This window comes from Protopterus annectens, chromosome 14.part0, assembly GCF_019279795.1.
Source record: "Protopterus annectens isolate FY-2018-M chromosome 14.part0, PAN1.0, whole genome shotgun sequence".
Classification (NCBI taxonomy): Eukaryota; Metazoa; Chordata; order Ceratodontiformes; family Protopteridae; genus Protopterus; species Protopterus annectens.
Window position 1 is genome coordinate 861,930,175 of NC_056748.1, and position 26,766 is coordinate 861,956,940.

At 41.7% G+C, this 26,766-nt stretch overlaps 1 protein-coding gene across 1 annotated transcript in view; it reads left to right on the forward strand.

Annotated features, from left to right (window-relative positions):
- Nucleotides 1-26,401, forward strand: part of NEUROG3 (neurogenin 3) — an 80,504-nt gene extending 54,103 nt beyond the window's left edge. Inside the window, exon 2 of the mRNA XM_044055632.1 lies at nucleotides 25,741-26,401. Within this exon, the coding sequence (XP_043911567.1) occupies nucleotides 25,741-26,401 (661 nt within the window). The remainder of the gene's footprint in view (nucleotides 1-25,740) is intronic.
- The last annotated feature ends 365 nt before the right edge of the window (nucleotides 26,402-26,766 follow it).

Here is a 26,766-nt window from a genome sequence, read left to right on the forward strand (position 1 = left end):
ATACTGTATCAGCATCTTTGATCTCTTAACCAGGGTTAAAGCACACTCCCTGACAGCAGTATGACACTGTACCAGCTCCTCAATCCCCTAACCAGGGTTAATATGCACTCCCTGGCAGCAGTATGACACTGTACCAGCATCCTCAATCTCCTAACCAGGGTTAAAGCACACTCCCTGGCAGCAGTATGACACTGTACCAGCATCCTCAATCTCCTAACCAGGGTTAAAGCACACTCCCTGGCAGCAGTATGACACTGTACCAGCATCTTCGATCTCCTAACCAGGGTTAAAGCACACTCCCTGTCAGCAGTATGACACTGTACCAGCATCTTCGATCTCCTAACCAGGGTTAAAGCACACTCCCTGTCATCATTATGACACTGTACCAGCATCCTCAATCTCCTAACCAGGGTTAAAGCACACTCCCTGGCAGCAATATGACACTGTACCAGCATCCTCAATTTCCTAACCAGCCCCAGATAAGGGTCAGGTTGAGCACAGGGAAGGCAAAGCTGGGTCCAGTAGACCTAATGAAGGAGGGGAGGAGCTGGTGGCAACTAATGGTCAGCTATGGGGAGGGTGAGCAAACAAAAAAATTAAATCATTCCCTAATTTTGTCCCTTTCCCCATTACTTTTGGATTTGTCCAGAATTCATGACCATGGAGGTTGAGAGGTATGCTGCTGGGTGGGCGTGGCAATGTTTGTGGATGACAGTAACTTGTCATGTGCTCATTTTAAACAGTTGCTAGCCTGGCATTGCAAGACTAGTGTACATTTGTGTGACTCAAGAGGGTATGTTTGATCACTGTGTCCATTATTATCATTTTTGTCACAATCAGATATGTGATGGACATAGTCAGTAAAGTGACTGTAACTGAGGGGTACAGAGGCCATATCTGGATATAAGTAAGTTACCTCTTTTGTTGCCTGATCATTCTTAAACAGCAGTCACTAATCTGGGATGGAAGAAGTAGTGTCACACAGTACATTGTGCTTGCAGAAATCAGTGTTAAACTGGTACTGTTATGGCTTATGCTAGTGTATCTGTGCATATAAGAAAGGGGTTTGCAGTGTATTCAACAGTAACGGTTTGGCCATAATTTCTTTTACTTTCCATTACAAGCATCAGTACTGGACACTGTAAGTGATATCTTTGCTGGTCTGGCAAAAACAGGGTGTACCTGACAGTTACTGATCATTGGCAATGCTACAGGTACATATTGTCCTTGTTTCTGTGTGGCTTTATCTGTGTACGCTGGTTTTCTCCAACATTCCAAAGATGTGCATGCATGCATGAGTGTGTGTGTGTGTGTGTGTGTGTGTGTGTGTGTGTGTGTGTGTGTGTGTGTGTGTGTGTGTGTGTGTGTGTGTATACCTTGTGATAGTTGTGGCTTGTTACAGTCATTGTCACTGTGTATGTGTGTCTATGTATGAGTTTGTGCATGTGTACTTATACATCTTGTGATAAACCTAGCTCTCAGGGGCAGTGTCAGCATGTGCATGTGTGTCTATGTGTGTGTGTGTGTGTGTGTGTGTGTGTGTGTGTGTGTGTGTGTGTGTGTGTGTGTGTGTGTGTGTGTGTATATATATATACTTGTTCATCTTGTGATAGACCTAGCTTTTAGGGGCAGTGTCAGTGTGCCTGTGTTTAAAAAATCACAGATTTTTATCTTTAGACATGAACAATATTGCAACCTCATCTGGTCTAAAACCAGACCTGCTAGATATGTACAGAGAAGGTTGTAGTTTGTGTGGGGGGTCTGCGGATGGTGTGGTCGTTACTACTATAATTTTTTCTTGCAATCAGGCCTATGAGGTGTGCACAGAATATCATTATAGCTTGTGTAGCTGACAGTTTTGTCATCCCATATCTCTGAGGTGTGTACAGGAAGTTACTATAGCTTGTCTATAGGCAGAATAGAGTTTAGGGGCAGTATATTGAAATAAATTAGATTTTGTTTTTACTTTCTTCTCAGCCAAACATCAAAAACATATATGGCTGGTTATTTTGGAGGCAGTGAGGATAAGAAGATATGCTGTGTATACGTTTTAGAGTGGCCACTTGAATTATGCATGACTGTGGCAATTTGTACCTTCACCCCAATCTAACACCAGAAGGATACATAAAAGGTGACTATCTTTTTTTCTGAGGGAGGGAGATTAGGGAGACAGGCAATATTCCCAGATATGATGTATGAATCTTGACAAACATTTTATTGTGAACTGCAACCTTGTCAGACACAACGTATTCTTCCTTGAGATAAAAAATAAGACTATTTCTTTCTTGCTCATGTTTTTGATCAGGCTATCATTGGATCAAAAGTTTGGAAAATAGCTCTAAAATGCACAGCAGAGCATAGGTTCATAGGTTCATAGGTAGGTACTAGGCTATCAGCCCAAGGGCCTATGTAAGCCTAGCCAACAAGGTTCCCTGGCTTATGCCACCCAAGAAAGTTATTTTCCTGTGCCACTGTCGAGCAGTGACACAGAAGTGATCCCGGGGTGTATTTCCTATTTCCCATCCACTCATCAAGATTTTTCTTGAAGAGTGCTAATAAAGAACTTTGGTTGACATAGATGGGTAGCCAGTTCCAGAGTATGGGAAGTCTCTGGGACAGGAATCTATCCCTCCAGCATGTCCTGTTTATTGTGATGACAAGGTTTAGGTCTCTAGAGTGTGTAGCTTGGAGGGATTGGGATTTCTTTAGGTGTAGCATGTCCAACACCTTTGGATTTGACATAGCTTTTTATGTTAGGCAGAGATCACCTCGGAGTAGGCGATATGCTACGGAGTAAAGCTGGAGTTTTTTGAGGCGGTCAGTGTAGGGCATTTGTTTGAGGCCAGTAATACTCTTTGTGAGGTACTTCTGTGGCCTTTCCAGCTGCTGCAGATGTCTTGTGAGGTACATTCCAAAAGGGGTGTTGTACTCTATAATGGGTCTAATGAGTGCCAAGTAGAGGGGAACAATGACCTCTTTTTTCCTGGATGAGAACCCTTTTATGATGAGGTGTGCCACGTAGAATGACTTCCTGACCACTGTAGTGATGTGACTATCAAAGGAGCGACTACTGTCCACCTGGGTCCCTAGGTCTCTTATCACACATTTGGTGTTAAGTAGATTGCTGCCTATGTGGTAGTTCATGGGTGCAGAGTTTTTACCAAAGGGGATGACACTGCACTTTTTGGTAATGAGCTTGAGGCCATGGCTCTGACACCAGGCATCTGTCTCAGCGAGGCTTTTCTGTAGGATGTCCACATTATTTGGGGACTTGACTATGGCTCTTAGTTTGCAGTCATCTGTGAACTTCGTTAGCCAGAGGCCTTTTGTGTTAGCCTATACTTCAGAGAAGTAGATACCAAACAGGAGAGGTCCCAGGACGGAACCCTGTGGTACTCCACTTGTCACTGCTTTGAGGTCAGATTTGGAGTCTGAAACTTTTACAGTGTGGGTTCTGTCAGTGAGCCAGTTGGCAACCCATCTTGTGATGTAGGGATTTATACCTAGTTTACTGAGTTTAGCTATAATTCCAGAATGGGGGATGGTGTTGAAAGCCTTGGCAAGGTCAAGATAGGCTGTGTGAACCACCTTACCCTCATCTACGGCTTTGGTGACTGTCTCAAAGACGTCAATCAGATTCAGGAGGCATGATCTGCCTTTCACAAACCTGAACTGGGTGGGATCCAGAGTTTGGAGGTTACCAATGTCTTTGTTTATGAGTTCCATGATGATACATTCCATGGCCTTGCAGACCAGGCTCGTCAAGCTAATAGGTCGATAGTTCCCAGGATCAGTGGTGGCTCCCCCTTTGTGGAGTGGGATAACTGTTGCTGTGCACCATTCAGTGGGCACAAAGCCTGATGCAAGGCTATTATTGAACATGGTGCTTAAGTGGGGAGCCAGTTCATTTTGAAGTTCATGTAAAACGCAGCCTGGGATTTTGTCTGGTCCCATGGATGCTGTGTTTTTGGCTTTAGAGAGTGCAGCTTTTACCTGTGTAGTTGTGATTAAAGGGACTCTGCATTTTTCCTGTATAGATATGGGCCCTTTAAGCGGTGGGGATAAAGTTAGTACTGAACCTATCTGCCAGGATGTTGGCAATATCAGTTGGTTCTGTAATTTTCATGGTGTTCTGCTGTAACTCAGAGCAGATCTGGGTGTTGCCATCGAGATTCTTGACATAGCTATAGAATGCTTTGTGGTTGTCCTTAGAGTTAGTGGTGATTTTGTTTTCGTAGCTAGCTTTGGAGGATCTTATAAGGGATCGCAGCTTCTTACTGAAACTGAACAGGGAGCTCCTCCACTCATGGGATTTTACTCTCTTTTGCAACAGTTTCTTCCTTCTGTTGTACAGTTTGTTTATGGCAGACGACCACCAAATTGGCTTCCTTTTTTTGGAGGATAGCATCTTGGTTCTGTTTGGGATAGCATGAGCCATGCACTCGTGTAAGTGCTTATAGAGTGCATTTGTGTAGGATTCAGCAGTTGTAACTGTATTGTCCATCTGCATGGGTGTCATGAAGTTCACCACTTCTGTCTTAAGAAGCATGAGGTTGGCTTTGGAGAAACTTTTTACCGTGGTTTCCTTAATGTGGGGTAGGGGTGGGATGTGGATATCAAGGGTGATTAGCTTATGATTGGATCGGACCAACGAGGAGTTGACTTCAGGTGTGGAACACCAGTCACTCATGTTGGTAATGACTAGGTCTAGGATATTGTTGCCCCTGGTGGGGGTGTGGATAAGTTGATCCAGGGCATTGGAATTTATGAATTCCAGAAAGCGTTGAGCTAAGGAGTTGGTACATGAGTAGTTTTCCCAGTTAATGGTGGGGTAGTTGAAGTCGCCCATTATTAGGGTGTTTGGTTGAACCCTAATATTTTCCAGTACATCAGGAGAAGAGGAGTGGGAATCCTGCGGCATGGTGGGGGATCTGTAGCAAGCTACAATTTGGATTGCAGTTTTGCCCAGAGTTAGTTGCACTTGGATAACCTTGGATGCATTATGCTGAGCAACTAGCTTGGAGGTGTGGATAACCTTAATGAATATGGACATGCCTCCGTCTTTGTTGTTTCGGTCCAGGTTACATGGCCAAAAAGTGTGGTATGAGTTATAGCCTGGTAGTGCAGGGGTGCTCTCTGGAGCCTTGGCTTCTGAAAGAGCTAGTGGACCCCCAACCCCCAGCTTAATATGATTATTCATTCAGCAGTTATTACAATGTAGTTAGACTGTACTGAAATGATTCAGGCAAATGCAAAGTTAAAAAATAATACTGAATTTCTTTCCTTGCTCATGTTTTTTGCTCCTGCCATCACTAGATCAAAAATTGGGAAATAGTTCTAAAATGCAACTCACAGCATCTACAACCCTATGGCTTCTGGGAACTCCCATCTTAATTTCATTATTTATTCCACAGTTATAGTGCACTACTGGACAGTTGGGGTGTATTGAAATGATACAGGGAAAAGCAAAGGTAAAGAGTACAACTGAATTTCTATCCATAAACTGATTTTTGTTTAGGCCATCATGAGTTTAAAAAGAATTGGAAAAACACTCTAGAATGCACTTAAAAACATCTTACACCCCAATGGCTTCTGGGGGCCTAGCATTTCCCAGACAACCAACTTAATTCAGTTGTTTCTGCCACAGTTATTACAGTAATGCATGATTCAGTTTGGGTGTGGTAAAAGGATACAGGAAAAAGCTGGAGAGTTATAAAAAAATTACAGAAAAGTAGGAAAAAACAAAAATGGATGATGTTAGGATGCCATGATGGAGGGGAGCAATGTAGGGGGAGGCACAGGTAGATGAATGAGGAGCAGGAGGCAGTAGTGGGTACTATAGAGCTATTTGCCAAGGACACCATTTCTCCTAAGGTTGACTCAGGCTGTGTTACCTGGTTCCTCCTCCATAGATATATTATTGCCTGATGTTGGGGAACTATTTGGATCTGTTGATGATGGCAGCCAAATCCCTGCACAGTCAGTGGATCATGGTGTCAATGGCAGACTCAGGTAGTGTGACGATCACATCCCCCACCTTCTTCCACAGCACACCTCTGATGTTTGTGAAACCTGCCCCCACAGAACCAGGATGGCACTCAAAAACAGAAACAAGCTAATATATCATTAACTGGTATGGTCCCATCTCCAGTGGCAGAATCACCCTTGATTGCTGTCAGTTCCACTGAAAGAGGAGATGACCACAGTGGTCTGAGTCCTATGGGCTAAACATATCATGGGTACTGCAACCCTTCTGAGCTGAATACTTCATGACCACTACATGTATTTCTGCAGGGCCATATAGAGGGACAAGAAGAGACCAATGCAGCCATAGCTGAGTTGGTTGGGGTAATATGTGATTTGTGCGAAAACCTTTGGGACTGCCTCTGCCAGATGTGCACCATCATGGACAGGTGGCATGGGGAGTCTGTACAGTGCAAGTCCCCAGTGTGGCCATCCATCACTGCCACTCTTCTTCCCTTGACTGGTTAACCACTGCCTCTGGTAGGAAAGTCAACTGTGGAGTGGGAGGGCCCAGTCTTTGACAACCAATGCCACAGCCTCTACACCACCATAAGGTGTTGAAGGCACTGTGGGGCATTGTGGATATACGGGTCCCCTTCATAAGCTCAAACTTTTAAAAGCTCAACTTTCATATGGCCAAGACCATACGATTGAACTTTTAAAAGTTCAAACGGTTTAAATGCTGCTCTATATAGAGCATGGAAGAGGAAGATTTCCCTTTACTGCAATGTAGTGCAATCTCGGAGTTGGTATATTTAAATATCAGGGGATGTGAGGGGTCCGGGGGGCTTGCCCCCCTGCCAGCACAGTTTAGTTTTTTTTTTTTTTTTTTTTTTTTTCACATTTTCGAACATTCAAATGTTCGATCATATGGTCCCGGCCATATGAAAGTCAAACATTTGGGTGTTTGATTATGTGAAGTAGACCCGGATATACATATGGATGTAGTGCTCATGCACAAACCACTCATAGCACATCCTGCATTTGCTGCTCATGGACCATTCTGCCCTCTTTGCATTTTGTGGATCACTCCTATGGCTCTCCTGAAAGAGGGAGCCCCCCCCCCCTGCTGGCACAGAAATGTGTGTGGTCAAAGCATAAATCTCCTGCAGGTGCCCTACATCTGTCCATCAGACCCCACAGCAGTGCTGTTTCATCCACTGAAGCTGTTTCAATACAAAAACTGCACACCTACACACACACACACACACACACACACACACACACACACACACACACACGCGCGCGCACACACCTCCACTCCACATCACACACTCACAAGACAATGGAGATTCCACTGCTTCTCACAGTCACTCATCCATGCATCTGTCTCACATGCACACACAGTATTAACCCCTCACCAGAACCCCATCTCACCATGGGATATTAGGCATGGGTGCTTGATGACTGAGTAGTACCAGTTTCAACAATATGCGCCTCCTTGATTACTGGCAGTGACAGCAGTTTCTTGAAAATCATCATCATCAACCCCTTTTTTCCCATTTTCTGCATGGGGTCAGGGTGTACCATCAGCTGTTACCATTTCTCTCTGTTCAATGCCACTGTCATGTCTTCTTCCAAACTCATGCCTGACTGTCTCTTCTCTCACACAATCCATCCAATTCTTTGCTGGTCACCCTTATTTCCTATTGCCTTCTTCCTGTCTGTCCCAAATCTTCTTCACCAGATTGTCTTCTGTTTTTCTGCACATATGCCTGAACCACAGTAATCTGTTCTCTTTGACCTTTTCTGCAACTGGAGCTACTGTAGCTTCTGCTCCTATGTCCTCGTTTCTTCATTAGTATCATAATTAGCAACCTTCCACCCATCTCAGGCACTTCCAGCTTCCTCAACCGCTCTGCCTTTACTGCACAGTTTTCTGAACCACACAGTAGTACTGGTCACACCACTGTTGTGTTCACCTTACTTTTCAGTTTCTCTGGCATTCTTCTGTCATACACTACACCTGATATGCTGTGTCAGTTGTGTGCAACAGTTATGATTCTAGCTTTGACCTCTTCATTCAGACTTCCCTTCTCCTCAATCATCCCTCATAGATACTTGAAGCTGTTAACCTGTTCCACTATTTTCCCTTCTACTCAGTTCTCAACTTTTTCTGATTTCCCCCCTTTGCTGCCATTACAACTGTCTTATCTGTATTCAGTTTCATCCCATGTGCCTTCAGTTTTGCATTCCATTCCCCAATCCTTTATTTGCATCCTTACTCAGAGACTGCCTGTAATGCTACATCATCTATATGCAGCAACGTTGTTGATCTATCCTCTCCAACCTGTTTAGTAATGTAGTGCATCACCAGTATCAACAGCAGTGAGCTCAGAGCTGAACCATGATGCACACCCACTCCCACTGGGTACTTCTCTGTGAGAATGATCACTGTTCTCACTTAAGTCATTGGGTTCTTGTACATGGCTTGCACTAATTCCACCAGTGGTTCTGGGACTTTGAACCACTGCAGGACTGCCCAAATCAGCTTTCTTGAGACCTGGTATGCTTTCCTCAACTCTAGGAATGCTTAGGTGGACTCTATCCTCATCTCTAGCTTCTGCTCATGTGTCTGTCTCAGTGCAAATATTGGGTCAATTGTGCTGCATCCTGATCTGAATCCAAACTGCTCAACTTTCATCTTACTTTCTACTACCCTGTGTATTCATTCATCAATCACCCACTCCAGAATATTCATGCAGTGTGACAGGAGTTTGATATCTCTGTACTGCCTGCAGTTGTTAATGTCCCCTTTGTTCTTGAACTCTGGCACTAGTATGCTTATTCTTCAGTCATCTGGGATATGCATTTCTCTCCACACTGCTATGAGTACCCTCAGCAGCCATTTCTCCCCCTATCCCATCCAATATCTTTATCATATCTACAGTGACCTCATCTGAGCCTGCTGTGTTTCCTGACTTCGTTTTCCTTCCTGCTGTTCTTACTTCTGCTGTGGTATGCTCCTCCTCTTCTCTCATTGTAGGCTGTGTCTGGGGCAGTACAGCTTCTGTGGTGTTTTTTTTTTCATTCAGAAGCTGCTGATAGTTGTCATTGCATTTGCCTTTGCTGTCCTGTGGGCTGCTGAGCAGGTGGGTGCTGGAATCCCTTATGAAGGGTATCTGATTATCTTCTTTATCGTTCTGTCGTTGCCTTGCAACCTGATATAGTTTCTTTATGCCACCTACTGAGTCACTTTCCAGAAGCCAGTAGAATGCTTTATTGTTTGCTATTGCAACTCATTTCTTAGCTTCTTTGTTAGCCAACCAGTTTTCCTTCCACATCTGGTCAGTCTTTTATATCTCCCACTTTTTCCTGCACTCCTTCTTTCTTTTGATGACTTCCTGGACTTTTGCATTCCACCACCAGCTTTCCTTATGTGCCTTATTTTGATACCTGGACTGGCTGCATATCTGTTCTATAGGCCTCACACATGCTGTTTTGAAGCACTACCATTCTTCTTCTACTCCACCTGTATCCTCGTCTTCTTGAGGTAATACTGCCCTGAGCAATTCCTTGAACTGCCATGCTTTCTCTCGAGTCAACTTCCAGGTCTTCAGCCTGGTCTCTGGTGACCTTAGAGCCTTCTCTGGCCACTGCTTGTAGATGACTGTGGCAACCAGTGATTTATGATGTATGTCAACTGTTCCAATGGGGATGACTTTGCAATCACTGTCTGATTCTACTCAATGCCTTTTCCTTACTAGGAGGACGTCTACCTGAGCTGCATATTGGCCACTCTTGTATGTGATCTGGTGATTGCCTGTCTTTCTAAACCATGTGCTGGCTACTATAAAGCCATTTACCATAGAATGGCCTCTCCTTGTTTATTCCTGTTGCCCCACCCACGTCAACCCAGGCAGTCTTCATATTATGTTCTGTATGTCCCATTATGTGCATTCAACTAACCCATTATCAACATCAATTCATGTTGTCCTGCTTTATCTAGTAAGTCCTGCAACTTCTATCTGAATGCACCCTTTTCTTCACTATCAGAACTCTGCTATGAGTCATAGACTGTGATTATGAATACTGCCTTATCAATATACTGGAGTCTGACTACCATGAGTTGGTCACTAATTCTGATGATATCCCTTACTGCCATCTGAAGCCTGTCCCTACCACATTTCCCACATGGTTTCTAGCCTGTTCTCTTCCTGAGTAGTAGACTCTGGATCCCAAGCCAAGTGGCTTTGCTGCACTGCCCTTCCATCTTGTCTCTGGGATACATAAGATGTCCAGCCTTCTTCTTACCATCATGCCATCTACTTCCAAGCTTTATCCTGTCAGAAACCTGCACTGGACACAGCAATTTTTAGTTCATGTTTGGCAAGTTTATTGGTTTTACATCCAGTTTTCACGTTTTCACTCAACAGAGCTATCCTAGGTAACCCAAGCTGGACAACTGGACACAGGAAAAAAAATAATTTATATATATATATATATATATATATATATATATATATATATATCAAGACCTCTTGCCCTAACCATTCTTCATGACACTTACATGCAATTTGTTTATCACACTACAACTGTAGAATACTTGTTTCCTTTTCCTCATCATCTGGAGTGGTGTATTTGTTTGCATTATGGAAATTCTAACCTTCTGGCATATAATGTTGCGTTGTTTGTAGTTACGTTCCTAAACACATACTTTCTATGCTGAATGGCATCTTTTTGATAAGTGTTAATGGTCTAGCTCATGGCACTCAAAATGTTCATGACATTAAGTAAGAATAGTTTGCTACCTGTGTTGCCAGGACCGCATGGATATTTTGTCTAGAAACAGAGGAGCAGAGATTCTGGTGCCACTTAAGAGCCATTATACTTCTTTAGTCTGTTTCTTTAGCACATTGCTAATCTACAGATCCTAACTAGCAGCTTATTTTTTCTTTCACCATAAATAAGAATTGTCTTACATTGGTGCAATCAACTCTGGAAATCTATCACTATTTTTAATGCTACCACTTTTTTAAGAAGGTTGTTTCAGTCACCTACTACTCTTTTTGTTAAAAAAAATCATATACGTATCCATATACATATATATGTGTGCAGTGACACACACACACACACACACACATATATATTTATGTATACATATATACATATATACATATGTGTGCGTGTGTGTGTGTGTGTGTGTGTGTGTGTGTGTGTGTGTGTGTGTGTGTGCGTGTGTATATGTGTGTGTGTGTGTGTGTGTGTGTGTGTGTGTGTGTGTGTGTGTGTGTGTGTGTGTGTGTGTGTGTCGCATGTGCAGCTTAGTTAGTTAGGTTAGTTAGGGTTAAATTATTCCCGGCTCCACTAAAGTCTCCTCTTCAGTTTTTTCCCTTGAACTAGTATAACTCTCAACCTAAGCACTCAAAAAGCTTCCTACAGCCCAGAACTTGCTCAGACCTAATAGCAAGCACTAATATACCCTGACACTTTATTGCCCAGCAGGGCAAGGCTCTTTATTCACCCCTCACCAACAAAGTGACTAAGCAGCTCACTCTACTATTCAGGCATGACCAAAGGGCAATTTCAGGGGTCCTCTCCAGTCTAGCTGGTGAATCTGGGTATCCTGAGGCAATATTACAACTGCCTCATGTAAACAGACAACCTCTTCTCCTACCACAAAACACTAACATATGCGAGAGATGCAATTATACAGCCAAACTGGAGGCTAAGCTGTCTCCACCCAAGAATGGAACAGACAGTCAAGAGGAGAAGGTTAACACTTGCACCACACCTCCAGCCACACATAGACCTACTAAACCAGCAATGGCAAAAAATACACATAAATACACAAAATCATACTCGGAGGCTCTAAATAAAAACCTGCAAAAGCATTAGAGACACCCAAATAACCTGCACCTCCCATCACAAACCAGACAACACATAAAGCACAAAATCAGTGTGCCGCACAATCACAGCCCATAAGGTGAAATAACATACCTAACACACTAGTAATAGGTGACTCTATAGTCAGGCACATTGAAATCCCACTCACTAGGCTGGACAAGCAGAAGGTTACTGTTAGCTGCCTGTCGGGAGCCAGAATCTGCCATATAACACAAGCCCTCAGGTCACTCCAGAACAAGTACAAATATGACTCTGTCATGGTTCATGTTGGTGTGAATGACCTGAGATGTACCTCCCTGGACTACATGAAAAGAAACATGGAAGAGCTCTCTGATCATGTAGCCCAGGCTGGTATGAACCTGACCCTGAGTAGCATCCTGTCCTAACCAAGAATGATACATCAGCATAAAGAAAAAATGATCAATTTCAACAATTGGTTAAGCTTCTGGTGTCATTCAAAGGGGATCCAGTGTCTGTCAACCTGGGACGACATGCTCGACAAGCCGCTTTGCTTCACAAGAGATGGCTTGAACCTGTCATTCCTAGGCTTTTGAATACTGGCCAAGGCTCTTGCTGACCCCATAGTGCCTTTTTTAGGCAAGGCTCAAAAGTCAAACTCACCTCCTTAAACAGCACAATTAACAAAAAAAATGAGGGTTATGCTACTCAACACCAGGAGTTTAAATCTCAAAATGCACGCACTCAAAGCACTCCTAAGTATGAAGAACGTCGACATCTGTGCAGTAACTGAAACCTGGTTCAAGGCTCCAGAGAGCACCCCAGCACTACCAGGCTACAACTCATACCACACATCTTGGTCACAGAACATGGACCGCAACACAAAAGGAGGGGGTGTATCCATATTCATCAAGGATACCTACACCTCCAGGTTAGTGGCGCAGCATGATACCTCTGAGATCATCCATGTGCAACTAACATCGGGCAAATTTACAATGCAAATTGTGGCCTGCTACAGATCACCCTCCATGACCCAGGACCACCACTCCACCTTTCTGGAGACACTGGAAAACATGAAGGTCCTACCAAACACCCTGATATTGGGTGATTTCAATTACTCTACCATTAACTGGGAAAACTACTCGAGTACAAACTCCCAGGCCCAGTGCTTCCTGGAATTTTTCAACTCAAACACCCTGGATCAGCTGGTAAACTCCCCTACTAGAGGTAAAAACATATTGGACCGGGTCATCACCAACGTGGGCGACAGGTGCTCCACTCCAGAGGTCAACCCTTCACTGGTTAGATCAGACTATAAACTAATCACTCTGGATGTCCACACCCCTCCACCACCCCCAACTAAGGAAACCACAGTAAAAAACTTCTCTAAAGCAAACTTCACCTTACTTAAGACAGAGGCGGTAAGTTTCAGAGCCCCCATGCTAAAGGATAACGCTGCCCAAGATGCAGAAACCTTTACAAATGTACTCTATGAGCACCTACAAGAATGCATGGATCGTGCCATCCCCTAGCAAAACCAAGACTCACTCCTCTAAGAGAAGGAAAACAATCTGGTGGACCCCTGCCATAAACAGGCTATACAATAGAAGGAGGAAACTAGTTGAGAAAAAAAGCAAATCCCAAGAAGGAAAGACATCACTGATCAGTATCAGTAAGAAACTAAGGTCCCTCATGAAATCATCCAAGGCTAACTTCGAAAGAAAAATAGCCAAGGCTTCAAAAGATAACCACAAAGCCTTCTTTAGCTATGTTAAGAATCTAAGTGGCAACTCACAGATATGCACTGAACTAGTGCAAAATAGCACAAAATATACTGAACCTACTGATATTGCCAACATCCTGGCAGATAGATTCAATGCAAACTTCACCCCCCTCACATCCCCAAAAGGGCCCACAACAATACTGGAAAAGTGTAGTGTCCCGGAAATCACAGATGCACAGGTGAAAACAGCCCTTTCAAAAGCCAAAAACACAGCGTCTATGGGGCCAGATGGTGTCCCAGGCTGTGTCTTGCATGAACTACAGAACAAACTAACCCCCCACCTAAACACGCTGTACAACCTCAGCCTCTCCACAGGCTATGTGCTCATAGAATGGTGCACAACAACAGTTATTCCACTCCACAAAGGAGGGGCCACAACTGACCCTGGTAACTATCGCCCCATAAGCCTGACTAGCCTGGTCTGCAAGGCTATGGAGTGCATCATCATGGAACTCATTAACAAAGACATTGGGAACCTCCAAACACTTGACCTGACCCAGTTCAGCTTTGTTAATGGCAGATCATGCCTACTAAACCTGGTTGACTTCTTCGAGACTGTCACCAAGGCCATAGACAAGGGAAAGGTGGTTCACACAGCCTACCTTGACCTCGCCAAGGCTTTCGACACCATTCCGCACTCGGGTATTACAGAAAAATTCACCAGCCTGAATATAAACCCCTACATCACGAGATGGGTTGCCAACTGGCTTACAGACAGAACTCACACGGTAAGAATAACGAGCTCCAGGTCCGACTCTAAACCAGTCACAAGTGGTGTCCCGCAAGGCTTGATCCTGGAACCCCTACTGTTCAGCATATACTTCTCAGAAGTACGGGCAAACACAGGACTATGGCTAACCAAGTTCGCCGATGACTGAAAACTGGGAGCCATAATTGACCTCCGGCTGACATGGACATCCTCCAAAGGGGCCTTACTGAGATGGACACCTAGTGTCAAAGTCATGGCCTCAAGCTAAATGCCAAAAAATGCATAGTCATCCCATTTGGGAAAAACAAAACACCCATGAATTACCACATAGGTGGCAACCCCCTTAATACAGAAGAGGTAATAAGAGATCTGGGGACCCAGGTAGATAGTAATCTCTCCTTGGACAATCATATTGCTAAAGTAGTTAGGAAATCCTTCTATGTGGCCCATCTAATTACTAAAGGGTTTGCATCTAGAAATAAATTGGTTACAGTGCCCCTCTACTCGTCACTCATCAGACCCATCATAGAGTACAACACCCCATTTGGGATGTACCTCACAAGACACTTCCAACAGCTGGAAAGACCACAAAAGTACCTCACCAAGAGGATTACTGGCCTCAAACATATGTTCTATGCAGCCCAACTGAAAAAACTCTGGCTGTACTCAGTGGCATATCGCTTACTCAGAGGTGATCTCTACCTGACTTACAAAGCCATGTCCAACTCAGAATTGATGGACATGCTCCACCTAAAGAAAGCCAAGTCACTGTGAGCCACAAGCTCTAGTGAGTTAAACCTCACCACTACAATAAATAGAACATGCTGGAGGGATATATTCCTGCCACAGAGACTCCCCATGCTTTGGAACAAAATTCCAAACTACATTAGGCAGGGCCCCTCACTAACACTCTTCAAGAGAAACCTTGATGAGTGGTTGGGTAACAGAAAATACACCTCTGGGATCACTTCATTGGCTCTGCTTGACAGAGGATCAGTTAATTAATCAATTGGGCGGCAAAAGCCGACACAGTCTGGCTAGGCTTATAAATGTCCTTGGGCAGATAGCCTAGTATCTATCTATGAACCTATGAACCTAAATATAAATACACACACACACACACACACACACACACACACACACACACATATATATATATATATATAGAGAGAGAGAGAGGGAGAGAGAGAAAGTGAAAGATAAGTATGTGTACTTATGCGTATGAGTGGGTATGCACAAACTTGTGTGTATGCATATGTGTGTGTTTGTGATGTATGTGTATGTGCATGTGGGCACACTCCTGAGTGAGTGAGTGAGTGAGTGTGTGAGTCTGTAAAGAGTTGAGCCATTGGAGTGTATACATTCCTTAGGACTGCACATATTAAGCTAGTAGTCTTTCTTTATAAGGGCTGCAATGAAGAATAGGTATCTTTTTGTTGTTCTCCTCTATACTGCCTCAGTCTTATGTTCTGGCAAAATTATGCATCCAAAATACGCACATACTCAATCTAGGGTTTTAGCAGCTGTGCAAACAGAGGAGTAATAATCTTGTTTCTTCTGTTGATGCCTATTGCCGTATAATCTGACTCTGATGCTATTCCTGTGCACTCTGTCTTCTTTGTGGTTTTGAGGATCTTTTCTGCTTTTACTGCTGCTTCTGTTTCTTCCTTCTTAGGTATTTATTTCAATTTAGGATGATATGAGAGACGTTTTTGTAGTTCTCTGATATGTTTTTCTGTCTTTTTATATATTGCACATAGTGTATATAGTAGTTATTAGATAGTCTTGTACTTCAGTCTAGTTTGTGACTGAGATTCCTTATTAGTGTGTTAGTTTACGTTGTTGTTTGCTTCTGTGTTTTTATTTGTGCTCTAAAAAATATTAATAAATGTATTTGCAAAACATCATATTGTATTGCTATCAACGTGTACGGTTTTCATTTTTTTACAATTCATTCTAGCTGGCATGCTTTGCACTGGTCATACAGACTTTCAATGATCAGATTACTCTTCTGTACTGACAGTACAGCATGGTGTGTTAAGGCAGAGAGATGCAATTTACATGAACTCTGTAGATCATAGCCTACCATCCACAACCTTCATATACAAGATATGCATGCCTTCCCATCAGTATTTCTGGCTTTCTGTTATTAAACAGTGAGGTGCACTACTTCTAGATTCCTTCATTTCATGCAACTTTGTCTCAGCTCCCTTAAATATTCACATAAGAGGGGGAAAATTTCTGTGTCCTTCAGTGCTCCCAGCATTGCAATAATTGTACTTTTGTATTTGCAGGCATACAGCTTACTGTAGGCAAGCTTCTCCTGGTTTATAATTATTCACATTTGGAAACCAACTTTATTGCATGCAAATGACAATAATTTATACTCTTGAAATGCCTACTGCCATACTCTTAAGCTTTCTGTAAAAGTTGCATCCTACCTGTACTGTGTACAGGAGTTCCCATTCTTTCATTTCTCATTTTAATGTAGAGAAAATGTCCCAAAGTATTTATATAATGCATTTTGTTGGATAAGAAATGCAAGCATACAGATTTTTGATTGAAGTGTAATGCATTTGTGGTTTGAACTGATAGCTCCTGGTTTGAATGTATCAGAGAGGCACAAATTGTAGTACTTTTATTTAATTTGACTACAACAGATGATGTAAGGTCATATCAGGCTACATTAAACTTTATGTTTAATGCCATATTTTTGGCAGATGAGAAATGACAATTACAACATATTTTTTGCCACTATAGTAAAGCACAACAATGCTGACTTACTTCAAAAGTATTACAGTGTATAGCTTCATCTCATATGGTATGGCACAGCCTATCACAAAGTTACAATATTTCAACAAAGGAGCTGAGAACAAATAAGAGATAATAACGTTTTAATTAGATGGGCCAATTTTATGTATCAGTGTATTATTGCAAAGGCACAGTCCAGAACTTTAGCAAGCACTCATTCCGTTTGCAATATTATGGTAAATCTATATGAATACAAAGTTTAGTATACATAGTGTCTTAGTTTTGCCATGTAGATCATTTAATAAAAAGAGAAAGGAACGTTTCCGGCTTAAAATAGTACTTGGAGACACATCATCCAAATAACAATGTAAACGTTAAGCCATAACAGTTATCAGACACTTAAAAATCATTTAAATGGAATTTATATTACTTTAGTTTGTTATAGTATTATTCAAAACTAGCATAAGACTTCTCAATGATGTCTTATTAGTGGCAATTAACCTCTGTGATTTCTTAATCTGATATCTAGATACCAGGATGCAAATGGGGTGCAAACTTTGTATAGCAGTCTGCAGAATGCGATCTTTACTGATTGTAGCCCCTTAGTTATTGCACAGTTTCCTTTGTAAGCGTTTATGTTTCTTGTCCCCATGTTTGAAAAACGTGTTCCCTCTGGATTTATTACAGCTTTGATTCTGTGGATTTGGGTACTCCAGCGCTCTGTAAAACTGATGGAAAATCAGTCAGCGCCCAATTGTACAGAGTTGCACAACTGTATGCTTTCCCCAATATACAGACATCAAATTTGCACTCTGCAGTTAAATTAAGGGTGCGCTGTCTGAATGCTTAATTTGGAAACATACGTGTCTTTTACAGACATTCTGACTAGGTGAATAGTGAGGGCAACAAAATATAGACGCCAGAGTAACAAATCTTGGTTTGGGCACTGGCCAGCACCAGTTTTGGATGCTAACAGACTATTTAGTTATTAAGCTCATGCTAAAATGGCATTTGGAGTATTCTGCTTTACTTTCTGAATCATCTCCACTATCACCAATGCAGGACAGGCACACTTACGTGCCTTTAAGACAAGAACTACACTAAAAATATAAAAGGAACAGTTAAATATGGCTAAAGCATGCAAATGGAGTCACATATGGCACCTAAGCACCCTGGGCTATGAAACAAGGGTTTAATCAACATGGACAGCACACACAGAAGGTGATAGGCCAGAGACATTCACAAAAACAAATAATCTGTGGTGCACTTTGCTATGGTAGTCTATTCCTGCAAAAACCTCAAAGATTTCGAACCAGTTGATTTACTGCCATTTTGGAAAATCCATTTAGAATGAGTTGGAATGGGACGGGACTAGAGTTTGCTAACTCGGTTGTTCCATCGGCCCAAACAAGCATGTATCATGTTAGGTTTATAATGAATATCGTTTATTATTTGACTCGAAAATAAGTCTGACTGCCCGCCAGGTTCTGTGTTATTCTGTTAGACACAGTTCTAACAGTAAGCAATGGACGTTTTGTGCTGCATAAAAACTCGGGACATTTTTTTTTCTACATAAAACGAGAAATAGGGGAATGGGGACTCCTGGACGTGGTGCAGATATGATGCAACTTTTACAGAAAACTTGTATTGTAGTGGCCGGGCATTTCAAATTATGAAGAGAGGGTGTACAGATCTTCTCAAATCAAGTATCCGATCAGGGTGCTGTCAAGGAAATAGATGGAGAGGTAGGCAAGCAGATAACATGAACTTTACAAACTTTAAAATCCAGTCACACGTCCTGTTTTCTTTTTTTTTAAATAAAATAAAGTAAGAAAACACCTGTCTTAAATATTCTTAAATTACAATAGATTTGGTGCAGCATGTCTTAGGAAGTGTGTGGTCAGCTGGACACTGGTGTTCTTTATTTTATTAATCTATTTCACATGAAGCAGTTTCTAAATGACAAGTCCCAGTTGATTTCTAAAAAGAAGTCCTGTAATAAAGCCTGTTTATATTTCTAAAGAAAAAAATTAAATCAGTGAGTTTCATGGAGTCATGGGAAAAAGGGGCACAGCTGTCTCTCCCAGACACACACACACACACACACACACACACACACACACACACACACACACACACACACACACACACACTAGGACAAACTGATAGCTGAAATGCTGGGCAGACATAGGTTTAAACTTAGTAACACGGTTATTCTCCAACAAAGACAGGTTCATACAAATTGTAATCCACCCTGCCCTTTGCAGCACCCCGCCGCGAGGGAATTATAATGTTTCCTTGGGTGCCAGTCAGCATCTGAGCTCAGAGAAATTGAAAAATGGAGAAAAAGATATATAGTCGTCACGTCACCGAGCCTTGCAATTTGCGCTATTTGTTCTAAAACTAAACTGTTTGAATTGGATGCTTCACACAAAGGCAGGCATATGTGCACGTTGCGCTTAGCATATGTGTCCAACTGCATTTTCTGGGGTTTCTTCTATTTTTGCAGCAGTGTACATCTGCTGAAACTGACAATAAAATCAAGAAATACAACAGTTGTCAACGAGACCTATGCTAATCAGGAACTGGATGGGTGGAGGGTCCCCAGCTAGAAATGGAATAGGACTGCGTTAAATACAGGTATTATAGACGGGTAGGTATGTCAGTACAACCAGCTGCTCCATCTGAAGAGTATACAGACACATTCGCTAAGCATATGTCACCACAAATCACAGTATCGTTTTAAACGTGTACACATTGTATCTTTGGGAAAAGCACAGCTCCTGAGACAAGGCAACTCTACAGCAACAGGTGTTGAGTAGCACTATGCGCAATGCACCTTTTAACGCACTGAGATCCGTGCTTCTGGGTTGCCATTACAATAATATAAATCGTTTGTTTACAGTTTGCTGAATGCAGGATTCACTGGATATGTAAATAAAAGGCTAGCCTATTTGTGCAAGTCGAGAGACTTGTCTTTGCTTGTGAGCTTTCATCTTCAGTGTTCCAGGAGTGCCTCTGTCTTCTCCAAGGTGACATATGGTGTGCCCTGTATCACCTAACCAAAAGGCGGACCAGGCGCGGTGAAGAAAGGCATTTGTTTTTACAGCTTGAAAGAGTATGTGTGAGTGTCTGTCCATGTGTGTGTATGTGCACGTGTGTCTTTGTGTTATCTGAAGTAGCCCCCAAAAATTAAATAACAACATTTGTTCATACCAGTATATGAGAGCTCCTAAATGCTTTGATGAGATTGCAAAACCTCTCTAATGCTGGCAGATTAAATATTGGACTGGGGACTCATCTGGTTACCATATGCTTTCAATAAAATAAGACAAATAGGACAGGGAGATAGGACTTGCAGTTAACCTGTTATAAAAAAGCATAAAATAATCCAATGTAAACGAAATATGGCCACTCCTGAAAGGGCCCTCGAATGGTAAATCCATATTTAGGCTCTCCAGGCAGGTGTGAGTTTAAACATGTTACTTTTTTCTGATTTTTATCTAGTTTGTCAGTAATATTCTGCTTGTTATGCTAACTATGAGTAAACATAAGCGACCAGTTGCTGGGGAAATAGTAGGGACTTATCAGAAAAGTAGCTGTCGGAAGGTGATTTAACAATAAAGTTGTCTTGTACCACAGCAGGTGATACCTGCCCCATGTTCCATGATTAATACTTCCCAAAAGCACTCCACTTTACAATCTCTTGTAATTATTTATTAAACGACATCTATTTATTATTATTTTAACAAACAGTGGTACCAGGTGGGGCTTTCTTTTCCTCTTCAGCTTTTGTTTGAATGGCGTTTGAAGTGGGCAGTGTAAGCCTGCAAACTCGCTCACCAGATTTTTTGCCATCCCATTTGTTCATGCAAGAAAGAAAGGCCAGACTCTTCTATTCATTTTTCACTAGTTAAATAATCTAAAGGACACAGAAAAGAAAACGAAGAAGAAAAGTTCACGTGAAAGTGAACAAAATAAAGCTTTAAAAAACACTCTGCTTTTGAAGTGAATGCAACGAACATATGCACAGCCTCCTCTACAAATGGAGCTATTGCGGTAGTAAGGAGAGGCGCGAGCGCACGGGTTCACATTAGGGTCCCTGAACACCCCCTGATTCTTTCAACAATTAATGAGGACTGAAATTCTCCAGTCCTGTTTTATGCACAGGTCTGCGCTTCTGCGTGCCTGTCTTAAACATGGATATCCATTACAGCACGTCTGTCTGCTTGTAAAACTATTAGCTAATTAGTGGTTATATTAAATGTTTCCAATTTGGATAGCCAGTCCTATGATGATAATGTTTTTCTTCCGTTTCTTCTGCAGGATAATATGTTTAACTATACCTTGAAGCTATGTCTAATTTCTTTCTAAGACAGAGTACAACACAAAGAAAAAGCTTCTGCCCTTATGCAATGCTCGAGCTCAGAAAGAACGGCTGCGCAAAGAGTGTCTCTCCCTTGGCACTTTTTACGCGGCAGTGGTACCTAACATTATGCAATAGTTTGCGCATAGGTGGTGTACAGTAGTCATATCAGTTTCAGTCTTTCTTGTATCTTCTTTCTTGTGTACTAGGTATTGAGCTACTTGCTTGCTAAAAGGGGTTACAGGAAAGCAGAGAAAGGTGTTAAGATGGGGTGCACTTGTTGCTGTTGCCAATTGCGCGTGCCTGTCGTAATGATTATTTTTCTGAAAAAAAATGGCAAGATAGTTTTACTGTTCAGCTCCAGGGCAAAGACAAAACCATATTTTGCACTTTGTATGGGAAACAACTTTAATCAAGCTCTCGATAAGAACATAGTCTAAATCCCTCATGCATATTAATCAGTCTCACTTGCTCATTTTGCTCTTACTACTGCGATGCAGAGTTGTGCATATTGCTGCTAAATATATTCCCAAAGTAGTTCCCTGGAGGTTATTTTGAGTTATTCGGGAAATATTATTGATTTAATTAGTTACGTATCATATGCAAATATCGTACAATTAAGAACACTGCAGCTTATGATTATGGTTTAAGTTGCTACAGAAATAGTGTATTATTTCGTCTCCTTACTTAAATGTACACAGTTTGATGATGGTGAGTCTGGGTGCAGGCGCAAATATCTTTCTTTATTGGTGGTATGTTCAAAGGTAAGCGGATAGGGGTGAATCAGTCTTTTAATGCAATCACTTGCAGCCATGCTAACGTCTTTAAAGATCACAAGCGAAATGATAAGGTTTTGGAAAGGCATACCTTGCATTTAGTGGAAAACTCCAAAGAGTAATGCTACTGGGGTCACTTATATGCATAACCAAATGCTACACAGCAACTACACAAGATTTATAACACTGAAAGCCCCCAAATAGTTCATAGAGCCATGCAGGCGAATCATCTTTCACCACTTTTGAAGGAAATATAGTATTATTATTCCAGGCTTTACTAAGGTGATGTGACTGTTTTATTAACTTCTAAACATGTGTGGTAAAACATAAATTTACTTTCTCAGATTTCTCCATGATGTGGCAGTATTGGAAGAAAGAATTTCACTCTATAACCGCCAAATATTTCTAACCAGTGAACGCATTAAAAATATAAGTCATTAAACACTTGACTTATTTAACAGTTGCAGAATGACAACATTATAGCTCTCAACTGTCCAGATTTTTGTTTAATATTTTTGATCTGGGGATTGAAGTCAGTAAATAATTGCAGCCATTTGAGTTTCATGCTTCATATCCTTCAGAAAAGGCATACCAACACAAAACTTATTCTAACAACTTTCGAAGTTTATGAGAGCAATATTTACAATTTGTATCTTTTTTTTTTACCTTTGTCACCATTATTTTTTACTTTTTCCAGATTTCTTGCGCCAAGACTTTGAGAGGTATGGGCAACATTCTCACCAGAAAATGCATCTAAAATGTTACATAATGTAAATTTTGAGAGCCCTTGTAACAGAGTGTTAAAGTTTGTTGCTTCACGCTCCGAAGTTGGATGCTGAAATCATGCTTCCAAACACCTTTCGATTCCTGCACGTATTTCTTCTAGATACTGTCCACTCGCAGCTGTTATTTTTTATCTGATAGTTTGTTTAAATTATTTCATGTTAGGTTATTCTATTTTACATTTAGGAGTCACCATAAACAGGTGATTGCACACTGTTTTGTAACCTCTATCAGCGTAAGAGTTGGTGTTCACTATTTTGTTTCTGTTATCATCATGAAAATAGGGGGGGGGGGTATATCCTTTCCCCGAGCCTCTAACCACACTGGCATCTATTGCCTCTGCCCGCTATATTATCTGCTTCCTCATTTGTACTACAATAGCACCTCAGGTGTCAAAGCAGCTCAGAGAAAACGCAGAACTCTTCATACCTTAGAAATTATTTGAATCCAACTAATGTGCACCGAAAATGTGTCCCTGCATGTCAAAGCCTATAATCTACTGACACAAAACGTGCTGTTTTTACGCCAAGCTGGAGCTTTGCAACAGCTCTGTAAAACACTTCTGGACCGTAAACGCGACCTGTAACAAACTAGTCGCCAACGGCGTATAAAATGGAAATAAATAATTTGATCTATTACAAGTTAGATACAAACGGAACTCTGTATTTAAATGCGCTATTGTAATTGCACGTACAAGAGTGATTTATAAGGTGGAAAGCAAACACATGAATGAAACCAAAAGATTCCACTTCTGCCACGACACTGGATGTCTTATTATCATTAATGTTTTAGCCCTTCAAATAAGCCTTTATTTTATTCGGAGGCATCTTCTGTCTGTCTCAATGCAGGGATTTTCAGCTGGCGCTCCTAAAATATGTGCTTTTTTGAAGTTGACTGATTTTTACCAAATATTAGAGGCCTATTACTCAAAAGAATCACAAAACAAACATTGTCTGTTAGAAATTTATATGGCAAGTACGAATTTTAGATTTGTGTTCTTGTTTTGAGAATCTCCATCCCTGAGTTTAAACTCAGCCTAGCATTACCTAGGCAAAATGATGACATGCAATGCTAGTTATCAACCCTACTGTTCGGTATCACTGAGCCTTAAATCACCTTTCCTAAACTGGCACCATATCTTCAGCGAATTGAAGAAGTGGCAGCAGTACTGGGGTTTCCACTGAACTCTTTCTGGGATCATTAAGTGAAGTAATCAATAAGGTCTGATAATAAAAATAACAAACTAAATAAAATAAAATGAAAAAGACGAAGCTTAAAAGCGAATAGTTAAGTTACCTAGCCATAAACGAATAGAAAATTGCCGTCTAAAGAAGCTAGCTTACAAAGATTTTGAAAACTAGGGGAGGATGGGACCGGTATATATGACATGCACTGATGAGTACTGCTCAAGGGCAGTAACAATTGCCTATAGTGGTAAGTTTGAAAAAACACCTCTAACAAAGTAGCAAATAGAGATTACAGCTAAGGCACATTTAAGGTATAGCTAAAGGTTACTTACATGGCAAAATGGAAACTGCCACTAATGTAGTGCAGGTCAGTGATGAAAGAGAAGCTCATATGTCAAGTTAACTTAATTATAGATTCACAGTCTTAGAGAATTTGTTTTTCATTTCCTAAAACCTCCTTTCATAAATTAATTTTCTTGCAGATATCCAACCAATACTCAACACTGTCACTTCACCTTTAAGTGAGTACAAAGTATATAGCTAAAACAAGGGCTGCATCAAGTTCTATCTACAAGTGTTCATTGTTGCTTCTGCTATTGCTAATATACACATTGAAAAAGTTCATGACTAGTGGCCACTTAACTGTGGTTCAGATCTCGCTGCTGTCTTTTCACTATGTTGTGTTAGATTTACTCTACCTGATTCATTCCAAAGCTCTTTGTTCGCTATCTAGCTCGTGAGCGCATGTGGCAAATGGACGGTGGAGCAGGGGGTTCGCGTGGCACACCCTTCATACTTCAATTTGATTGGACACTCCCTTTGCCCCGACCAGCCCGGCACGCTCCAGGCAAACCTGATCAGACAGAGCGTGCCAAAGGGGCACACGTTTACATTACTTGTTCCGCGCGGCAGCATTGTCCCTGGCCTCTATATATAAGAGCTCAAGGCAGTCGTGTGCCAGACGCACAGCCTTCACTAGAGGACATTTGACAGTTACTCATCTCCTCAGAAATATCAGCACGTGGAAGGACATGGGGCAAAGAGGACAAAGTCAGAGGGAGTCCCCCTACAGTGTCCTTGCTTCATCATCCTTAACTGGCACAGATTCTCCAAAACAGATTCACGCCTGCAGCAGGTATTTTTTCAAGTAACTTTGCGCATTCAAAATCTTTGGCTGTGGGCGTGCGTTCAGCTATATACCTAATGAAGGCTTACAGTTTTTAATCAAGTAATTTTCAGCAGTGTCAATCTTTAATGTTTCCTATCACGCTGGAGAGTTACTTTCAGGTTTCAGAAAGGGAAGTATCCCGGCAGTGCCGGAATTCAGAAATAATGTTTCTAATCCTAATAATAATGACATAGTATTAACAAAACACCGGGGTGGTTTAACTCCAGTTTTCATATATTCTTAAGCACAGCTGTAAATAACGGAAGTAGCTGTAAGAAAATAATAGTAATGACTGTAAAGTATAACCGCACCATTTTGTAAACTGAAGTGTTTATCCCTGTTTTTGAAATAAGATGTTTTTCTTTTCCTTTTGCTCTCTTTCCTACAGGATGATGCCCTCCACAGATTGCTCTCCAGCCCATCTTCCTAGAGAGGAAGTTCCGTGTTCTGAAGAAGCTGATGCTGTATGCTGTCCCGTACCTGATCTGAGCCCAGCAGTTTGCAACCGATCTACAGACAGGTCTCCAAGTCCAGCTCAGAATTCCTACCTTGGCATCACCAAGGACACAACAATCTCACAGAAAAAAATAAAATCGAGAAGAGGACGCAGTAAAGTAAAGAGCGAAGCAGTAATCACCAAACAGAGGAAAAATAGACGCATGAAAGCCAACGACCGAGAGCGCAACCGCATGCATAACCTTAATTCTGCACTAGATGCGCTGCGCAGCGTCCTACCAGCCTTTCCGGATGACGCTAAACTTACTAAGATTGAGACTTTACGTTTTGCTCACAACTACATATGGGCTCTGACAGAGACTTTGAGACTTGCAGACCAGAGTGTTCTGGAATCTGGTCCGGAGAGGTTCTACTCTTGTTTCCTGCAGGAGCTTGCTAGTCCGGACAGTTCATCCACCGGCTCTGACTGGGATTCCCTATACTCTCCCATCTCCCAGACTGGCAGTCTCAGCCCCTGCAGAGGTTCTTGCAAAGAAACATTCCCCTTTGCAACCGATCGAGGTGTTCATTCCAGTATTTCACTTCCATGGTAAATTATATTAAAACTGCAGTTGACAATTCTGATCCGGTACCACCTCCTCTGAGTGCAAAGATTTCGATGGAAGAACTGTATACGAGAACTATAAATTAAGACTGCACGTTTCCAGTCAGCCCTATTAACAAATCTGATTTCTAAAAGTCGCTATAGATTAACCTGATGTATATCTTGGGAATGGGACAGTTTTATTATGTTGTCAGCATTTATTATACTCTGTGCCAAGTAAATAGCTTTCCCCCTTCCTTGTTTGCCATTTGCCTTAATAATTTTAAAGCACCATTTCCTCTAAGCACTTTTTTAGATTACCCATCTATGTTAGGTCTGTGGGCTTTGGCATGCTTATTGTGTCATTTAAGAGTG